This window comes from Loxodonta africana, chromosome 24 (genome assembly GCF_030014295.1).
Source record: "Loxodonta africana isolate mLoxAfr1 chromosome 24, mLoxAfr1.hap2, whole genome shotgun sequence".
NCBI classification, from domain to species: Eukaryota; Metazoa; Chordata; class Mammalia; order Proboscidea; family Elephantidae; genus Loxodonta; species Loxodonta africana.
Genome location: NC_087365.1, coordinates 48,488,563 through 48,508,083, shown reverse-complemented (window position 1 = coordinate 48,508,083; position 19,521 = coordinate 48,488,563). Strand labels below are relative to the sequence as shown.

The 19,521-nt window shown below is 49.8% G+C and overlaps 1 protein-coding gene across 1 annotated transcript in view; it reads left to right on the top strand.

Moving 5' to 3' along the window:
• The first annotated feature begins 795 nt into the window (after nucleotides 1–795).
• The window catches only part of KCNB1 (potassium voltage-gated channel subfamily B member 1), a 95,859-nt gene continuing 77,133 nt past the window's right edge, over nucleotides 796–19,521 (top strand). Inside the window, exon 1 of the mRNA XM_003411599.3 lies at nucleotides 796–1,362. Coding sequence (XP_003411647.1) covers nucleotides 796–1,362 — 567 coding nt within the window. The remainder of the gene's footprint in view (nucleotides 1,363–19,521) is intronic.

The following is a 19,521-nucleotide window of genomic DNA, read 5'->3' as shown; positions in this document are numbered from 1 at the left end:
GAGGGGTTGGGCTAGGACAGAGGGGCTGTTGTGTGCACCCAGTTCGTTGTGACCTCTGACAGGTGGGCACGTGGAAACCCCACCCCTAGTCCCCACAGATCTTTTAAGGTTCTGAAAAAGAAATCTCCACCCTTCCCCCCGCCCCCGCCCCGTCCCAGCACTGAAATTCCGAATATCTTGGAGCGGGGGAGGGAAGAGATTGGAACTCTTAACAACAACAACAACGCAAAGTTTTCTTTGTAGCGCCCCTCTCTCCCCATTGCGGGGCCAGGTTAAGGACTCGACCACGGGGAGACCCAGAGAGAGACGAGTTTCAGCACTCGATGGGGCGGACAGCGCCCCGGGCGGCTGGTGGGGCTTGGGCTGCGGAAGCGCGGGGTGGAGCCTCCGGGACCCCGGGGGCGCCGCTTCGGGCTCTCGTCCCGCCCGAGAGGGCGGCCCCCTCCCTCCATCCATGGGGTGGGCCAGGCGGACTTCAGCACCGGCGGGAGGGACAGCGCTCAGCCGTTCCAGCCCCTGAGCCGCTTAGCCAGCGAAGGTCAAGGCCGGCTGGGCCCCCGGCGGAGAGGTGGGGAGGGGCTGCGCCTAGTTCCCGGTTTGCTGACCCACGTCCGCTTTCTGCCTCGCAGCCGTCGGGATGGAGGTGAGAAGACGACCGTGACGCGTGCCCGCGCGGCCCTCTGCACCCCCAAGCAGCCCACAGCGCTCCCTGCCCCCCTCCCCGCGGCGGCCGGCTTTGCCGTCGAGTGACAGCGGCCTGGGGGGGCAGGGGGGGCGGGGGCGGCCGGACCAGCGATGCCGGCGGGCATGACTAAGCATGGCTCCCGCTCCACCAGCTCGTTGCCGCCCGAGCCCATGGAGATTGTGCGCAGCAAGGCGTGCTCGCGGCGCGTCCGCCTCAACGTCGGGGGGCTGGCGCACGAGGTGCTCTGGCGCACCCTGGACCGCCTGCCCCGCACGCGGCTGGGCAAGCTCCGAGACTGCAACACGCACGACTCGCTGCTTGAGGTGTGCGACGACTACAGCCTCGACGACAACGAGTACTTCTTCGACCGCCATCCAGGCGCCTTCACCTCCATCCTCAACTTCTACCGCACTGGGCGGCTGCACATGATGGAAGAGATGTGCGCGCTCAGCTTCAGCCAGGAGTTGGACTACTGGGGCATCGACGAGATCTACCTGGAGTCCTGCTGCCAGGCGCGCTACCACCAGAAGAAGGAGCAGATGAACGAGGAGCTCAAGCGCGAGGCCGAGACCCTCCGGGAGCGCGAGGGCGAGGAGTTCGATAACACGTGCTGCGCTGAGAAGAGGAAGAAGCTCTGGGACCTCCTGGAGAAGCCCAACTCCTCCGTGGCTGCCAAGGTGAGTCTGGGATCTGGGGGCAGGGGCTGCTGGACTGGGACCTTTGGCTGTGTCCCCAGGTTGAGAACCAGGGCTGGAGGACTGCGGCCTTGTTCCCAGAGATGATGACCAGGAATTGGGAGAAGGAGCTATAGCTGAGTCGCTATAGATGAGGAACAACTCCCTCAGACTTCCTCTGTGGCATTGGTCATGCCCATCCTTTTATTGTTCAATAATTTATCCCTCTATTTTGTTGGAGAAAAGGATTTATGGAGACTTATAAAAACCATGGCAAGAGAACGGACACTGAAAAATAAGTAAGAAAGATCCTGGAGGAATAATAAAGCTTTGCTGAGATGGAGTAGAGTTTGGTCTGCTCTATGGAACGTGCCCTGTGAAGCCCCAGACCCAGACTGGAGGCAGCCATCCTGCAATTTTAGTACATATTCCTGTATTTACAACCCCACTTTGCCCCATGAAGGGAGTTAAAGTGGCTTACAGATATACTTGGAGGACATTGAGATGTTGTCAGGTGGTTTTAGCATAAGAAAAACAAGGCAAAGGGAATCTGAGGGGTTGAATGTGAGCCTGCACAGTGCAGGCAGCCGGCTGTGGATGCTTGTGGGTGAGGGGTCAACCTAGTTGTTATTTATTTGGGGAGTTTATTCCAAGCATGGTTTGATGCAGCTTGCAAAGATGCTTCGGCAGTTGGAAAAGGATGTAAATTTCAAAATAGAAGGGAAAAATGAGGCAATGTGAAAAATTAAGGAGGAGTCGGAGGCAGGAATGAGTTTGTCCACACAGGGTGGGCTGGGGAGGGGGCGTGGTGGGTAAAGTTGGAGACTGTCAGAGGCCGAGAAAGGCTTGGGGTGTGTGCCAGGCGAAGAGGCCATTTGTTGGTGAACCCCTTCTCTGTGTTAGGCTGGCATTCAGGCGTGCCTAGGAGAGATGGGAGCTGTTGTGCTAGGTGTTGGGAGTAAACGACAACACAGTGTGTCCAGGGCTAGAAAAAAGATTATGGCAGGGGACTGAGGGGGAACCCAGAGAAGTGTTGATGTTGAAATTCAGGCAGATCAAGGTGGGAAAGATGTGGAGAATGTAACTCACTCTCAGAGCAGGGCCTGGAAAGCGCAGGGGGGGCGGCGGAGAGGGAGGGGATGTGCTGTTGTTGTGAGGTGCCGTGGAGTTGATTTCGACCCATAGCAACCCCATGCGACAGAGCGGAGCTGATCTTTATGGGAACAGATCACCAGTTCTTTCTCCCACGGAGTTGCTGGGTGGGTTCAAACCGCCAATCTTTCCGTGAGCAACCAAGCGCTTGACCGTTTGCACCACCAGGGGTCCGTAAGTAAACGTATTTATGGCCAAATGAAAAGGGGAGGAGGAAGCCTGCATATTCAGCCATAATTTATTAGCTGAGAGCTGGCTTCCGTGCAGCCTGGCTTCTCACTGGGGGGTCTCTGTGGCTCTGTTGGCCCCTTTACTGAAGTCCCACCTGCAGTTCCAGGTGTGGAGGGGACTCTGTTAGGTTCTTTCCCCAGATCTGGCTCTCAGGTACCAGTGGATACAGAAGGGGGTGGCCCTTAGGATGGTGGAGAAGCCCCGCCTGTTTTCTCTTCTGCCTGTCAACTTCAAAGAGAACCTTGAAGCTCCTGGGCCTGGTTTCCTCTTCTGAAGCTGTGGCTCCCTCTGCTCCACAATCTTGCCCCAGGTTTCGTGTCCAAAAAGCCTTCCTCTTAAGACAGAGTTACTCACCCTTAACCGGCTTAGGATCAACAGATTTATTTTGCTATTTTCAGCCCTGACACTGGTCCCTTTCTTCCTCCCGCACCCCATTTTGCCCCAAACGTGACTCTCCCTCCTCCCTGCCCTGTCCCTAAGACATGAGAGTGAGGGGCAGGGAAGGGGCGGGCTTGCTCTCCCAGAGGAGAAGCAGACCAGGGGTTGTGTTTGGCTTGGCATCTGGCTGCAAGGCAGGGAGCTTGGGCTTGCAAGAGGCGCTGTTTGAGAATAAACAACCTCTCCTCAGATTAATCCGCTTGCAGGAACGAGCTTGATGACCTCTCTGTGATCCCAGGCGGGGGCTGCTGGCTCACATTCCTGGCAGATGGACAGTCTAGGATTTTCTGCAGCCGGAGCTAAAATGAAGAGGCAGTCAGGCTTGTTGGCCTTCTATGTAGAAATCTTGAAGTGCCACTTTTCAAACACCTAGTGTGCACAGGAGCGTAACAATACAACTAGTCCTTATACCAACACTCTGTTACTATCCCTCCTTTCACCGATTGGGAGGCTCAGAGAGGTTAAGTGACTTGCCTAAGGTCACACAGCAGGCAAACAGGAGCTTCCAGAAATTCAAAGCAAGTGTGACTTTGAACACCTGTTCTTTCCATTATGATTAAGTGCCACAGCCCCCTCCCTGGTCTTTCTGCTTGCACTACTGCTCTGTGTCATCCATTCTCCGTACAGCAGCCAGAGAGAGCTTTTCAAAATGTAAATCGGATCACCCCTCAGTCCCAGGCAAACAGGGTGACTGAAAATCCTCCAGAGGTTTCCCATCACACTCAGAATAAAATCCAAACTTTTCACTATGGCATACCACGCCCTCCAGCACCCAGCGCCCTGACCTCTCTGAGCTCATCTCTTTTGCTTTCCTCTGGTTCTCGACTGTAGTCCCACTGGCCTCCTTGCTGTTCCCCAAACAGGTCAGGGTTCATCCCACCTCAGGGCCTTTGCACTTGCTGTTCCTGCCGCCTGGAATGTTCTCGCCCAGATTGTCCCACGGCCAGCCCCTTCTCCTCATTCAGGTTCCTACTCCAGTGTTTCCTCCTCAGCAGACCTTCCCGGAGCCCTGCCTAAAATAGCCTCCCTCCCATGATTCTCTGCCGCTTTGTGCTATCCTTCCTGCACAAGCTGTAAGCACCATCTGAAATGACATTCATTTCTTTGTCTTGTTCTCTTTCTTCCCCGTGAGAATGTGAACGCTGCGAATTGTATTCACTGCTCTGTTCCCAGCGCCCGTCCTGGTGGGCATGTGGAATGAATAAATAAACCAATCCATCCGTCAGTCACTGAGTCTCATGGTTTGGGGGACCTGTCGCTCCTTCTTGACTGCCCACCTGTGACCCAGTTCCCTGCACCTCTGGCCTCGTTCAGTCATTTGCACTCCACCCACCTCATTCCTAATCATCCTCTCAACTTGGGTGTCTTGTTTGTCAGGACAGGGAGGCCTTTGGAAGTTTCTTCTAGGCCACAGGGTCTTTTCTGGGTTGCGAGGTTCAGAAATGGCTGTATCTCATATGTTTAAGAGCAGGGACAGACCCAGGTTCTGGTTCCAGCTGCAACACCTACCCGTTTCTGGCCTTAAGCAAGTTTCTCACTTCTCCAAGCCGCAGGCTCCCACGTGTAAAATGGAGATAACAGGCCTACCTTGCAGGGCATGACGAAATTGTGTTTGTTCAAACTCAGCTCAGCACCTGGCACAGATGCGTGCTGTTGTAACCGATAAGGAGCAGGGTCCTTTCTCTAGGGCTGGTGGGCTGGGCTGCAGAAAAACCCTCTCCTTCTGACAGCAGTACTGGAGAGGCTGAGACGATGGTGTTAATAATTGATGGGCTGTTCTGGCAACATGGACATAAAGCAAAGCGCAGGCCCTGGGCTTGGCCATCAGGGGAGCAAAAATCAAAATCCATCAGGAGAAAGACAGTATGATTGCTTCTTGTTTAGAAGCTGGGGTCAGCCCCAGAGGGGTGACAGGGTTGTGGTGCTGGGGCCACCACAGGGTTTCTGCTTTCTGGGAGAACCCTACAGGGCTTCTCTCAGTAGAGGAGAGAGGGAACTGATGTGCCAGGTCAGGAGTGTCTGCGTTCCCTGGAACAGTCTCAGGGTTAAAACCACAGTAGCTGCTGTTTTTTATGCCAGCCACTGATTAGGGGTAATTTATTGTCAAGAATTTCATTTTACTTAGATCCACAATCAACACCCATGGAAGCAGCAGTCAAGAAATCAAAGGATGCATTGCACTGGGCAGATCTGCTGCAAAAGACCTCTTTAAAGTGTTAAAAAGCAAAGACAAAGACGTCACCTTGAGGACTAAGGTGCGCCTGACCTAAGCCATGATGTTTTCAATGGCCTTAAGAAAGACCGAAGAAGAATTGATGCCTTTGAATTGTGGTGTTGTTGAAGAATATTGAATATACCATGGACTGCCAAAAGGACGAACAAATCCGTCCTGGAAGAAGTACAACCAGAATGCTCCTTAGAAGCAAAGATGGTGAGACTATGTCTCACATACTTTGGATATGTTATCAGGGGGGATCAGGCCCTGGAGAAGGACATGGTGCTTGGTAAAATAGAGGGTCGGCAAAAAAGAGGAAGACCTTCAGTGAGATGGATTCACACAGTGGCTGAATAATGGGCTCAAGCATAGTAACGATTGTGAGGATGGCGCAGGACCGGGCAGGGTTTCGTTCTGTTGTACATAGGGTCATATGAGTCAGAACTGACTCGACGGCACCTAACAACAACAACATCTCATTGAAATCCCTCCAACAACCCAATTGGGTATATGGCAGTTAAGGATGCGTTGGGCTGCAGGTAACAATAGAAAACACATAAGTAGCTTCAATAAGGAGGAAAGTGCTTCATCTCACATTCCAAGGTTTTGGGTTGAGTTAATGGTTTAATGATGCCATCAGGATGCCAGAATCTTTTCATGTTTCTTCACCTCCAACCCTTGCAGGTGGCTTGGTCCTCAGGCTTGATACCTCATATCACGAAATGGCTGCCCAGTTCCAGGCTTCAAATGTAGACACAATGAAGCCCAATCAATGAAGAACATTTCCTCCTATGCACCACATTTTTTTCTGAGAGGATAACCTTTCCCAAAGCTTCCTAGCAGACTTCTCTTTAAATCTGATTGGCCAGGATCAGGTCACATGCTTATGTCCTAGCTGCAAGGGAGCCTGGGAAAGAAAACAAGTACCTGGCGTTTTCAGTTAAGGGAGAGAATAGATTTTATGAGTGAAGAGGAAACAGAGGGTCTTGCCTGAGGTTCCATAGCTAAGTGCTCCTTAAATATTTGTCAAAGGAATGAAAATGGCAGAGCCATAATTTGAACCCAGGTTTGTCTGGTTCCCAAGCTTTCGTTTCTTAATTCTAGAATCTTGGACAGGTCATTTGAGCTCTCTGAGCTTCAGTGACCTCATGTACTGAATGGGATAATAATGGTGCCCACTTCTCTGGACTGTTTTGACAATTCAGTGAGATTTCAGACGTGAATATAATTTGCAAATGGAAAGCGCTTTATAAATGTGAATTATTATATTCAAAAGCCGGAGTGGCCTTTACTTAGGGCTGGTGATCAGTTTTTGCCCACCATAGATTTGATTAAGAACTTGTGCCATGGAGTCCAACAGGTATGGGCTCATTTCTTGGCTCCATCACTAACCAAGAATGTGACCTTGAGCAAGTTCTTTACTTCTCTGAGTCTCAGTTTCCTCATCTAGGAAATGGGCATTGTAATGGACCTAACTGTGTAGGGCCATTAGGAGATAATCCACATCAAGAGCTTAGGCCAGGGCTTGGCTCATGGCAAATATTCAATAAATGGCGACACGATTATTAGTGTTATTGTTGAATCCCTCTGTTTTAGCTACACCCCAGGTTGACAGCATCTCCTATTACAATGTTGTCGATGGTAGGGTCACTGCCACCCCTTTCAGATTTCATGCCTCTAGTGTGATGATGCCTCTGCTTCCTTCACCTGCCCCAGAAAGGCTCATGTATTATCATCAAGAAAATTGAGAGGAACCAACTTGGAATTTATGGACCCCTTCAGTGTTATGGGTTGTCTGGCAGAGGCTCTTGCTGGCCCCGGGCTGGTCATCATGGGTGCCTGTTTTTATTCCTGGAACACAGTATGCCAGAGATTCAGAATCCTGGCTGTGGGTCATACTGACTTGGGTTTGAATCCCAGCCCTGCCATTTCCTAGCTCTGGACTTGGGACAAATCAGTTCACCTCTTGCAGCCCCCATTTCCTAATCTATAACGGATGCTGATGATAGGGTTATCGGAGGACTAAATATGCTGGTACATGTGAAGTTCTGCTTGATAAACCCAGTATCCCCATTTGATAAAGGGTAACCAGAGACCCAGGGTGGTGGAGTCACCTGCTTAGGTGGTGACAGCAAGTGGTGACCATCCCCAGGCCTTTCTGGCCCCACCGTTGCCCCCACCAAGGTTCAAGGATCTTTCTATTCCTCCAGGAAGCTTGATCCAGATCATACCTTGGCAGCTGGTCTCTCAGAGCTTTTGAGAGGCTACGAAGGGCTGGGGAATGTGCAAATGCTTAGGAAGGGAAAGTGCTGGCCAGATGAGCAGTGTAGCCAAAGCTTACTTAACTGGAAGAGAATAGGTATGCGTTAGGCACCAGTTGCATACACAGCACTTAGGGTACTCTCTATACGTGATAGTGTCATGGATGGGAGCCCTGGCTTGGGAGCCAGATTGCCCAAGTTCAAAGTTTGGCCCCTCTACAGACTAACCGTGTGATTTGGGGAAAAATTCTGCACCTCTGTGTGCCTTGGTGTCTTCATCCATAAAATGGGGGTAAGGGCAGTGCCTGCCTCATTGAATTGCTACGAGGATTAAATGAGTTAATGCATGCAATAGTAACTTAGAATACAGTGCCTGGCACATAGAAAGCCCTCGATAACTCTTAAGGCTTATTTATTATTTTTTCATCTCGTTTAATTCCCATGACGATACTACAAGATAAGTAAGTTCCAAAAAAAAAAAAAAAATTTGATTCATCAAAAAAAAAAAAAAGATAAATAAGTTCCTTTAAAAAGAAATCATTATTAAAAGGTGATACATGCTCATTTGTAAGGTGAGGGTAAGTAACTTGCTCAAGGTTAACAAGTAATTGAGGCAGAACAGGGACCCGCCCCTGGTGTAGCAGGAGTGGCCAGGGCTCCATCCATATCCTTTTAGCTCTCCCCACTGCAGACCCACAAGTCCAGTTTCTAGCTACTGCACCTGCATCTCTTTACCTAGAGACCTTCTCAGGCCACTGGAGTCCAGTAATGACAGGGAGCTAACATCCCACTGGTGGCATCCCTCACCAGATTGATGGGAAAAGCTGAATAAATACTGCAGCTGCCTCACCCCTGCATCGGGGGGAACAACTCAGAGATGTGTGTTCCACACCGTCTCCCAGAGTGCCTCAGCGGGATTAAGCTCCAGTCACTGCCCACAGTGGCTACTTGCTTGATAATACAACCTGTTTGGCTTCTTTCCCTTCCCTGTCTCACATTCCCACTCCTCTGCATTTTCTGGGAACACTTCCCACATAAATCGCTTGACTCGGATTTTTGTCTTATGATTGGCTTCCGGGGGTACCAACCCCAACTTGTGGGGGGCTTCATTTACTCATTGTCCTGGCATTGTATTCTGGGCTAAGGAGGCATCTGTATCCCTAATCAGGGATTGTCTTCAAAGAAAAAATTCTCAGTCAGTCTCATGTTCATCTTCTGGATAAGATAACAACAACAGGGAGGCTGGAAAGCCCAGTCATTGAGGACGGCCACAGGATTGGAGAAGCTGACATGTGTGGAGCACTTTGCCAGGAACAGAGGGTGCTGCGTTCTGCATTAGCTACTCTTCTAATTGTTCCTCAAACAACCAGGGACGCTGCCTCCTCAGGGCCTTTGCACTTGCTGTTCCTTCTGCTTGGACCACTCTTCCTGCAGACATCCACAAGACTCACTCCCACATTGTTCAAGTTTCAACTCAAATGTCATCTTTTCTGTGAAGCCTTTCCTGACCACCCTCTAGAACTCTCCACCCCCCTCTTGTTTTTTTTCCTCCTTAGCACGTACCACTGCCCAGCACAGCATATAATTACCTAATTATGCAATTACTTTCTTTCTCCCCAACTTGAATGTAAGCTTCAAAGGGCAGGGATTTTTATCTGTTTCTTTCACTGTTGTATCCCCAGTGCTTAGAACAGTGTCTGCCCTAAGATAGGCACTGATGAGTGTTTGCTGAGTGGATGGATGGATGGATGGACGGACGGGCGGACGGATGGACGGACGGGCGGATGGATGGACGGACGGATGGATGGATGGATGGATGGATGGATGATGTTATCCAAGAGATAACTAAGAATACGTACTAATTAATGACGAAAAGAATTTGTTCCTAAACTTTGGAACTTCTGCCATTATTACTAACACATTTCTAAAAGCCTAGCTTTCATCTGTTTCGGCCATGTTCCCACTAGATGTCAGTTGTCCCCGTGGTGATAGCCAGACATTGCCACATGTCCCTGGGGGCCATTTAGTGAGAACCACTCAAGGGTATTGTAGAGGGTGACAGGGAGCTTGGGCCCCATTGAGGCCATGTCACCTCCAAGGGTCTAGAGGGGGACTCAGCCACATGAAGCTCTAGGTCACACTTAGCTGGCATCATTGTTGTCAGGAGCACATGCTTCGTTGTCCTCAGACCTGAGTGCAAATCTGGGTTCTGCCCGCTGTGACTTATGTGTTTAGGGCTGGCTGCTTAATAACCTTTCTGTGCCTCAGTCTTCCCAGCTATAAAATGGCTCACTATTTCTTCCTCACACAGCTGCTGTGAAGATTCAATGAGAGTAATGCCTGTAAAACAGGGACCACAGACCAGATGTTACTTGGAGAGGTGTTTTACTAGGTCTACTACATTATTTTATCGTCAAGGTATGACAATTTAAAGATTTCATGTATAAAAACGGATTCTTGGCCTTTCTTTAAAAAAAAAATCAGAAGATCTGGCCCCAGGGAAAAATGAGCTGGAGCTGAGTAGCAGCTGCGTGTTTAGCTGGGACATGAACTCTCAGTCCCCACTACTCCCTATTGCATTACAGCCAGCACTCCTCATTTGTTACTTGCAATGTCAGCCCTGCGGGCTGGCTGTTGAGTTTGTGACTTCTGATGTTGAGGGTAAGCCCAATCACATGGTCAGGGATCACTCATTGGGCTCTGCTATTACCCTGGTGGGTTTTAGGATAATAAGGGTGGGAGCTGTATTGGAAGTGAATTGGGCTTCCAATATGGGCCCAGTGGGGAAGGGAGTCAGCGATCAGAAGAGTCTCCAGCCAAAGGGACAGGCGCACTAATAAGTTAGATACAGGCTGCTGTCAAAATTGGAGACCAAAGCCCAAGACCCAACACGTGGACTGGACGTTGTGGCTGCTTTTGGAGGCCGGGGGTTTGAGGCTACCCAGAAAGCACATATGCCCATAACCTACAAATATCCCAAATACAATGACTTTTCACCAACTTCCCTGCCACCTCCTGATCCAAGCTGCCATCTTCTCTCACCTAGAATATTGTAGCATCCTCCTGGTGGCTGCCCTTCCTCTTTTCTCTAATGTCCACTCCCCACGCAATAGCCAGAGGCCCCCTTTAAACATGTAGATCAGACCATGCAACTTCCTGGTATAAATCCCCTGATGCCTTCCTTGGAAATCCTGGTGGCATAGTGGTTAAGTGCTGTGGCTGCTAACCAAAAGGTCGGCGGTTCAAATCCACCAGGTGCTCCTTAGAAACTCAACGGGGCAGTTTTACTCTGTCCTGTAGGGTTGCTATGTGTTGGAAATGACTTGACAGCAACGAGTTTGGTTTTTTGGTTAATGTCTTCCTGGAGTCCCTGGGTGGTGCACGCCGTTAAGTGATCCAATACTAGCTGGGAGGTTGGCGGTTTGAACCAACCTAGAGGTACCTCAGAAGACAGACCTGGCAATCTGCTTTTGAAAGGTCACAGCCTTGAAAACCATATGGAATAGTCCTACTCTGCACGCATGGGGTCGCCATTAATTGGAATCAACTTGTCGGCCACTGAACACTGCTGCTACTACCGCCTTCCCATTGCACTAGAGTAGTGGTTCCCTACCAGGAGGCGATTTTGTCCCAGGGGACATTTGGCAATGTCTGGGATGTTTGTGGTCATCACTACTGGGGGGCAGGTGCTACTGAAATCTAGTGGGTAGAGGCCAGGGATGCTGCTAAACATCCTATAGTGCACAGGACAGTCCTCCACAACAAAGAATGATCCAGCCCAAAATGTCATCAGCACAGAGCTTGAGAAACTCTGGCTTAGAGTAAAAACCCAGACCCCTCACCTTCGCCTGCAAGATACTACCTGTCTGGGCCCCTGCCCTCTGGGTCCTCATCATGCCCCTTGCTCACTTGGCTCCAGCCACACTGTCTTCCCAGCACACCACACATGGCTCATTCCTTCACCTCCTTCAGTTCTCTGCATCACCTCCTCTGTGAGGCCCTCCCTGACCACCCAGCTAAAGCACCCCTCACTCCACCACACTTACATTTCTTCTGAGAAGTGATGGCTTTCAGAAATGATCCTGTTTGTCTACTTGTTCACCCTGCCTCACCTGTGACAGCAGGGACCTTGGCCCCCTTTTCTGCTACAGTGTCCCCAGCACCTAGTAAAGAGCTTGGCACATAGTCGGTGCTCAATAAACATTTTTGAATAGTGACTGAATGGAGTGGGGCTCCATTTGGGGGCCAGGCTTGGTCTCTGTTGCTCAGGATTTCTCCCGGGTCTGGGACATGCAGACTCAACATTGGGTCCAAGACACCCTTTCCAAAATTCTTGGTGGCCATGGATCTTGATGGCTTCTAAGACCTAGAACAGACTTCCTGCCCTTCTGTAAATGCAGCTGCTGGTCACCAGTGTACCCTGGTGACTCTGTGGCTTCTAGGTCCTACCTCCTCCTGTAGGGCCTGGGCCAGTGGCTTGGGGGGAAGTTTTTCCAAGGCTCACTTTGTTTTTGGGGGAATGGTTTTCCAGGACAAATGAAACCCATTAATCCGGAGGGTGCTCCAGGCAGTCCTGAGGATCTTCCAATGGTCAGAGCAGTGGGCAGCCTCATAGACTTGATCCCTTTACATTGTAACAATAACAGCAATTGCTACCTAGCACTAATTTTTAAAAATATGGCCCTTGAGTTGGGCAGGTTTGTCATGTTTTGAGCTGTGAGTCCTTGGGCTAGGTGACTCAGTTTCCCTATCCATAAAATGGGCCTTATCATAGCTCATTCTTCGTAAGGAGGTCGTAAGTAGATGAAGTGATGTGGTAAATTAACAATAATGAGTCTGTAACACACATGAGGTCAACATCAGCTGTTACTTTTATGATTGACCAGTGTTTACTCATTCAGTGATATTTATTGAGCACCTACTGTGTGCTGGGCTCTGAGAACTACACTATGCTGGGCCCTGGGGATACAGCAGAGAACAAAACATAGTTCCCAGCCCTCCTGGCTCTGCTATTCTAATAAGGGAGAGAGTGAGACCATTTGAAAAGTAAGTACAGATTCTGACTGGTGCAAAGCAACCGTGAAAAAGAAATCATGAGACAATCAGGGGAGGTGAATACCGACAGGACAGTTGATGTGATTGAGGAATTCATGGCATTTTTAGGTGTCACAATCCCACTGTGATTCTGTTTTCAAAATCTTTATCTTTTAGAGACACATACCGAACTATTTATGGACAAAATGACAAAATCGAATAACTGTGTACGATGGCGGCTGGTGATGGGTGGGTGCTATGGAGAGAGATCAGCAGGGAAGGGGGAGGAGTGCCCCCACCTAGGAGGCACCAATTAAGCACCAATTAAGTGAGGGAGGGAGGCGAGCGAGCCTTTGGGAGAAGAGTGTTCCAGGTGGAGAAAAGAGCGCAGCATATGCTAAGGCCCTGGGGCAGAAGCATGGCTGGGGCACTCAAGAAAAACTCAAGGTGGGAGCCAGTTGGAGAGTGACGGGAGGTGAAATCAGAGGAGTGACCTTCTGGTCATTGGCAGTACTTTGGCCTTTCCTCTGAGCCCCTGAGCCTCCGCACTGGCCTCCCTACCTCCAGCCTTCCCCCTCTGGCCCCTTCTCCTTAGGGCACCCAGAGTTGTCTTTCCCAAATGTACTCTGTTCATGTCAATCATCCATCCCCTTCCAAAAACTTGTCCATGGTTCTCACTGTCCCCAGGATGAAATCCTGACATCTTTACCTGGCCTTCAAGGCCCCAGTCCTCCTTTCCAACTTCTCCTGCGCACCCCGTCTCTAGGACACCCTCTGATACCCCTACACTCACCTTTCTCCGTTCTCCCAATACTCCATCCTCCACCCCTTTGCCCACACTGGTTCCTCTGCCTTGGACCCCCTTCCTCCTCTTCTCTGCCCCAGAACCTCTCATCCCCTCCAAGGGCCAGCTTCCCCACCACCTCCTCTGTGAAGCCTTCTTCAGGCAGGGTTGGCTGCTCCCTGTACTGTGCTCCAGAAACCCAATATTTATACCTTCTTTGCACAAAACATTGTGCAGGTTAGTTTGTGGATTGTTCTGCAAATTCCAGGCCTGGCCCACAGAGATGGGAATGCTTCAGAGTATGGCTCTGCAGCCTGGCTGCCTGGGTTCAAATCTCAGCTCAGCCACGTTCAAGCTGTATGCCCTTGGGGGAATGACTTAGCTTCTCCGGGCTTCAATTTCCTGATCCAGAATTTGGGGAAAGGAGCCCTGGTGGCTTAACCTTTAAGCACCCTTGGCTGCTAACGGAAGGGTTGGCAGCTCAAACCTACCCAGCGACTCCATGGGAGAAAGACCTGGTGATCTGCTCCCATGAAAATTACAGCCTAGAAAACCCTATGGGGCAGTTCTGTGCTGTCACAGGTCACTATGAGTTGGAATCGACTCGATGGCACCTAAAAATAACAACAATTTTGAGAAATAACAGTACCCAATTCCCTGGGTGGTTGTTAGAATTCCAGCTGGGACACCCAGAGCAGTGCCTGGCCCTCCACAAACATGCAGGATGTGTTCACCATTATTATCATTATTGCAGTGAAGTGTCAGTAAGTTTGTTGAGGAATGAATGAGCAGACTTATGTGATCTTGTGACGACAGATTGGAAGAGTTCCTTACAAGGCAAGGGTCTCCCAGGCATAGTCCCCCACCTCCTCCCACCTTCCTTGTCTCTTCCAGCCCACTACCATCCCCACACTTCCAGAAGGAGGCGGCCTCTTGCCCTCAGTTCACAGTGAGGATACAATTAAATTAGACACTTAAGGTGTTCTGTGCACCCTGGCTGCTTCATTTTTGCTCTGTTGCAAGACTGATCTCGGTCCTAATTGCCCCTGGTGGCTTGGCAGGTGGACACCACCTTTGGGAGAATAACGTTGTATTTGCCGATTCCACACCACCACTCACTTCCACTCGGTAATGGAACTGGAATCAAACAGCTGCTAAAAATAAACAGTCATATATCACTAATTGCTACCTGGGGCCCATCCCCACGCCCTCCTGGGGCCTGCCTGAGCCTTAGGGCCCTTGACCTTGGCCAACCCTTCTTCTCGGAGCCCTCGTGGACCCAGTTTTACCAAGGAGACAGCCATGTTCTCCCTGCCAGGGGCACTTCAGAAGCAAAAAGAAAGATGGAAATAGGATAATGTTGAACAAGCCTTCCATTTGCTTATCGCTTGTTTGGAATTCCCACAGCCTCTCAAAAGGATCAGTTTTCTTTATCTGCTATGGGCCATGGGTATAGTTGCATGTCTTTTTTTGTTCCTTGAAATATGGTAGTAGCTGTAATTTGATTCAGTCATTCTCTCATATTCCTGGGACCATAGTTTTGGTTTCAAAGTTGGCTTCATTTCTAGGCTTCTCTGGTCCTTCTACCTTTAGGTGGGTTATGTGCGTATCTTGAGGTGCTGTTTCAAGGCCACTGCTATTTGTTCAACAAAATTTATTGCATGTTATAATAGGTCAGGCACCGTGCTGGGTGCTTAGGAAGCAATTGTGTACCTAGTGTTTTTGTTAGCTTTCGTCGAATTTTCTACCTCATGGAGACCCCTTGCACAACAGGACAAAACACTACCCAGTCCTACGCCATCCCCATGATCCGTTGTGCATTGGGTATGATTCATCGGGTTTTCATTCGGTGGTTTTCAGAAGTATATCGCCAGGCCTCTCTTCCTAACCCATCTTACTCTAGAAGCTCCCTGAAACCTGTTCAGCATCATCACAACACACAAGCCTCCACCGACAGATTGTGGCCACACAGGAGGTGCATTAGCTGGGGATCAAACCTGGGTCTTCCGCATGGAAGGGGAGAATTCTACCACTGAGCCACCTTTGAATGGCTAGAATTGGGAGGGGGGATGTTTCTTGCCTCCGAGTCCTTCTCACCAGAAAGGGCAGGAGTGTGGAAGGGTGGAACTTAGGCAACAAAAATAACAGCCCCCCTCACCTTACTCCTGGGATTCAGCACAATCCAAGATGGCAGGTATTTGAACGTGTGGAACCTGCTCCAAAAATCAAGGCAGCTGTTGCCTGGCCAGGTGCTAACACACACACACACACACACACACACACACACACAAAACCAAGCCAATTGCCCTCAAGTCTCTTCCAGTGCATGGCTATCCCATGTGTGTCAGAGTAGAACTGTGGTCTACAGGGTTTTCAGTGGCTGATTTTTTGGAAGTAGATCACCAGGTCTTTTCTCCTAGTCTGTCTTAGTCCGGAAGCTCCACTGAAATCTGTCCAGCATCATAGCAACACACAAACTGACAGATGGGTGGTGGCTGCACATGAGGTGCGTTGCTGGGGTACCAACCGTAAGCTGGTGTTTATTTGTCCTGTTATTTTCATCATCATCATCATTTGAAAATTTGGCTTATCTGTAGGGGGCGTGGGCCTGCGGAAGAGTTGGTAGTGTAGAATTAACTTTTTATCCTTGGAGAGCGATTCAGGCTGGAAAGCTTGGGTGTTCAGCAATATTCCATAGAGATTAGGCTGCCCAGGGTTGAAATTCTGGTGTTCAAGGTCAGAATTCAGCACCTCAAGGTCACTGCTGTGGTGTTTGATGTTGGAGCCCCGACATTCAAGGTTGTGACACTGGGGTTTGAGGTTGGAAGTCTACCATCCATGGTTAGGATCCTCAGATCCATAGGTGGACAAGTACGTGGTCAGAGCATCACTCTCCATGGCTGCAACTCTAGCTTGCAAGGTCAGAAGGCTGATGTTCCGGGTTGGAACTCATGTGCAGAGTCAGAATTCCAAGGGTCAGGGTCAGAAGACTTGGGGGGTGTTCAGGATCGGAATTCTGGACGTCACATTCAGAACTGGTGTTTAGAGCGGGAACTCTTGTTCCGAACTGGTTTCATTGTGAGTCTTATCCCTTTGCTGTGTCATAAATGCTTCATCCCCATTCTCTTGGAGGAGTCTGTGCAGAAATACCAACCACGGAAGGTTCCCAAACGTACATTTAGCGAGCAGGGTGCTGGTATTTATGCCTCTTTCTCTCACTGTTTCTGACACCCATCCACTCGACCTGTGTTGGTAGAGTGTTGTGATCCTCAGGAAGGTGGCTGAAGCAGGGCTCCCCTCTCCTACCCCTGCCCACCCCTACCTCACCCTGCACTACCCCTGCCTTACCCCTGCCTCACCCCTGCCAGAGACCCTCGAGGCCATTATCAACTCTATTTAAAGCCACTTCTCTCTGGAAGGAGCCCTGGTGGCACAGTGGTTAAGTGCTGGGCTACTAACCAAAAGGTCAGTGGTTCGAACCCATCAGCTGCTCCTCAGGAGAAAGATGTGGCAGTTGCCTCTGTAAAGATTACAACCTTGGAAACCTGACGGGGCAGTGCTACTCTGTCCTATGGGGTCATTAGGAGTTGGAATCCACTCAACGGCAACAAGTTTGGTTTTGGTTTTTTCTCACCGGCTGCTGGCTGACTTGGAGTGGGCCCAGGGAAGCAGCCCAATGAAACCCCAGGGAGGGGGGGCACCTGGATGATCTCACCACCCTATTATCCTGAGAAAGGCAAGTGGTGTTAGAAGACGAGGGTCAGAACCCAGTGCCAAGGGTTTGTGGCTACCCAGCCGGGAGATGCGTGGCTGGCAGCGACATGTGGGAAAGTGGGTGAGTTCTCTGGCCACTGCGGTCTTTACAAATGCACTCTTGGTGCCAGTGGGTGGGGGGAGTCTCATTAATTGTGGGGTGGAGAGGGGCTGAAAAATCATCTTTCAGCTCAGTTGACAATGGCGTAAATAGTAGGCATTCAGCAGTCTGGAGGTTGGCAGAATGCTGGGCTGGCTTACAGTCTCTCGTCAGTGGTTATAACACAGTCTTCCCCACCTTCACACTCCCTCCCTTTACCATGCTTTATTCTTTTCATAGCACTTTTCACCACCTAGTATATTCGGTTAATTGGCTCTTGTCTGTCTTGTTCCACTACATTGTAAGCTCTATGCCCAATACCTAAAACTGCCTGGCATATACCAAAAAAAAAAACCCAAACCTGTTGCTTTTGAGTCAGTTCTAACTCATGGCGACCCCATGTGCTACAGAGTAAAACTATGCTCTATAGGGTTTTCAATAGGCAGAATTCCAACCTTTCGGAAATAGATAACCAGACCTTTTTTCCAAGGCACTTCTGGGTGGATTTGAACCACCAACCTTTCAGTTAGTAGTCAAGTGCTTAACTGTTTGTGTCACCCAGGGACTCTACACTTGGCACGTCCAAAAACAAAACCAGTTGTCATCAAGTTGATCGAACTCACAGCGACCCTATAGGACAGAGTAGAACCACCCCATAGAGTTTCCAAGGAGCGCCTGGTAGATTCAAACTGCTGACCTTTTGGTTAGGTGCCATAGCACTTAACCACTAAGCCACCAGGGTTTCCACTTGACGTACAGTAGGTGCTAAATAAATAAATATTTGTTGAATAAATGAATAAATGAACATTGGTCCTTCAGATATGGTCTTAGTTTTCCAAGCTCCAAAATCATTCCATACAGAGCTCACCACCAATCCCACCCACCCTTCCGGTACAGAGTTTTGGGGTGGGGGTGAGGGGAAGCGGTGGTAGAGAGAGGCATTAACATCTCCGCAGCTACTCAGTCCTCTCAGGATGACTCCCAAAATCCTGATCTGGCCACTTTCTTCTTTGAATTTAAAAAAACACGTTTATGAAGAGAGGGAGGTGGAGAAAGGTGAGGGGTTTCAGTTTGTTTTGTTGGAGACCAGGGCCAGAGGAGAGGGATGAATCTCCCCATGCCTGCAAGGCTCCATGTGGCTGGCCTCTCATTTCTCTGACTTCACCTCCCACCATGATCTCCTGGCAACCTGTGTCCAGCCGCACCCATCTCATACTCACCAAACCCCGTCTTGCCTTGGGCCTTTGCACATGCTGTTCCCTCTGCCTAGATTGCTTTTCTTCTCTCCTTCATCCACTAGTTGCCTGCTCATTCTGAAGCTCCCAGATCAAATGCCTTCTCCTCTGGGAAGTCTTCCCGGATTTCTTTGACTAGGTCAAATCCCCCAGTTATGGGTTTTCAAAGTTCCATGTGCCGCTCACGTCCCCACTGAAATTTCACGCGGGTTTATGTGATTATTTGACCACCACCCGCCTGCCTGTCTAGACTGTGAGCTCCTTGATGGTAGCACTTCGTCTGTAGTAGTCATCTGTCTCTCCTGCCCCCAGCACTCTGCCAGCCTCCGTGTAAGCCCACCATCAAATATCGTCGAGTGAATGGATTCAGATTGCAGCCGAAGTTGGCAGAAAGCAAAACTCACACTCCTTTTGGTGGTGAGTGGGTGAGATAGTCTGAAATGTCCAGCTAGAAGAACCCCAATCAAGAAAGTTTTATCATCCCCGGAAAGGAACAAGGGCACCAAGTTCTTTACAAACAGCTGAATATCTTTTCAGGTGCTCAGAATGCGTTGAATGAGAATTCGTGTCTTTTATAGCTTTTTAAAGGTATGTACTTGGGTTATAGAGCCTTGGTGGCACGATGGTTAAGAGCTATGGCTACTAACCAAAAGGTCGGCAGTTCAAATCCACCAACTGCTCCTTGGAAACTCTATGGGGCAGTTCTACTTGGTCTTGTAGGGTCACTATGAATGAGGATCAACTCAACAGCAACAGTTTGTTGTTGTCGTTACTTGGGTTATATTTTATAGGGTGCTATCATTGAACTGGAAACCCTGGTGGAGTAGTGGTTAAGTGTTACAGCTGCTAAACAAAAGGTTGGCAGTTCGAATCCACCAGGCACTCCTTGGAAACTCTATGGGGCAGTTCTACTCTGTTCTATAGGGTCGCTATGAGTCAGAATTGACTCGACAACAGTA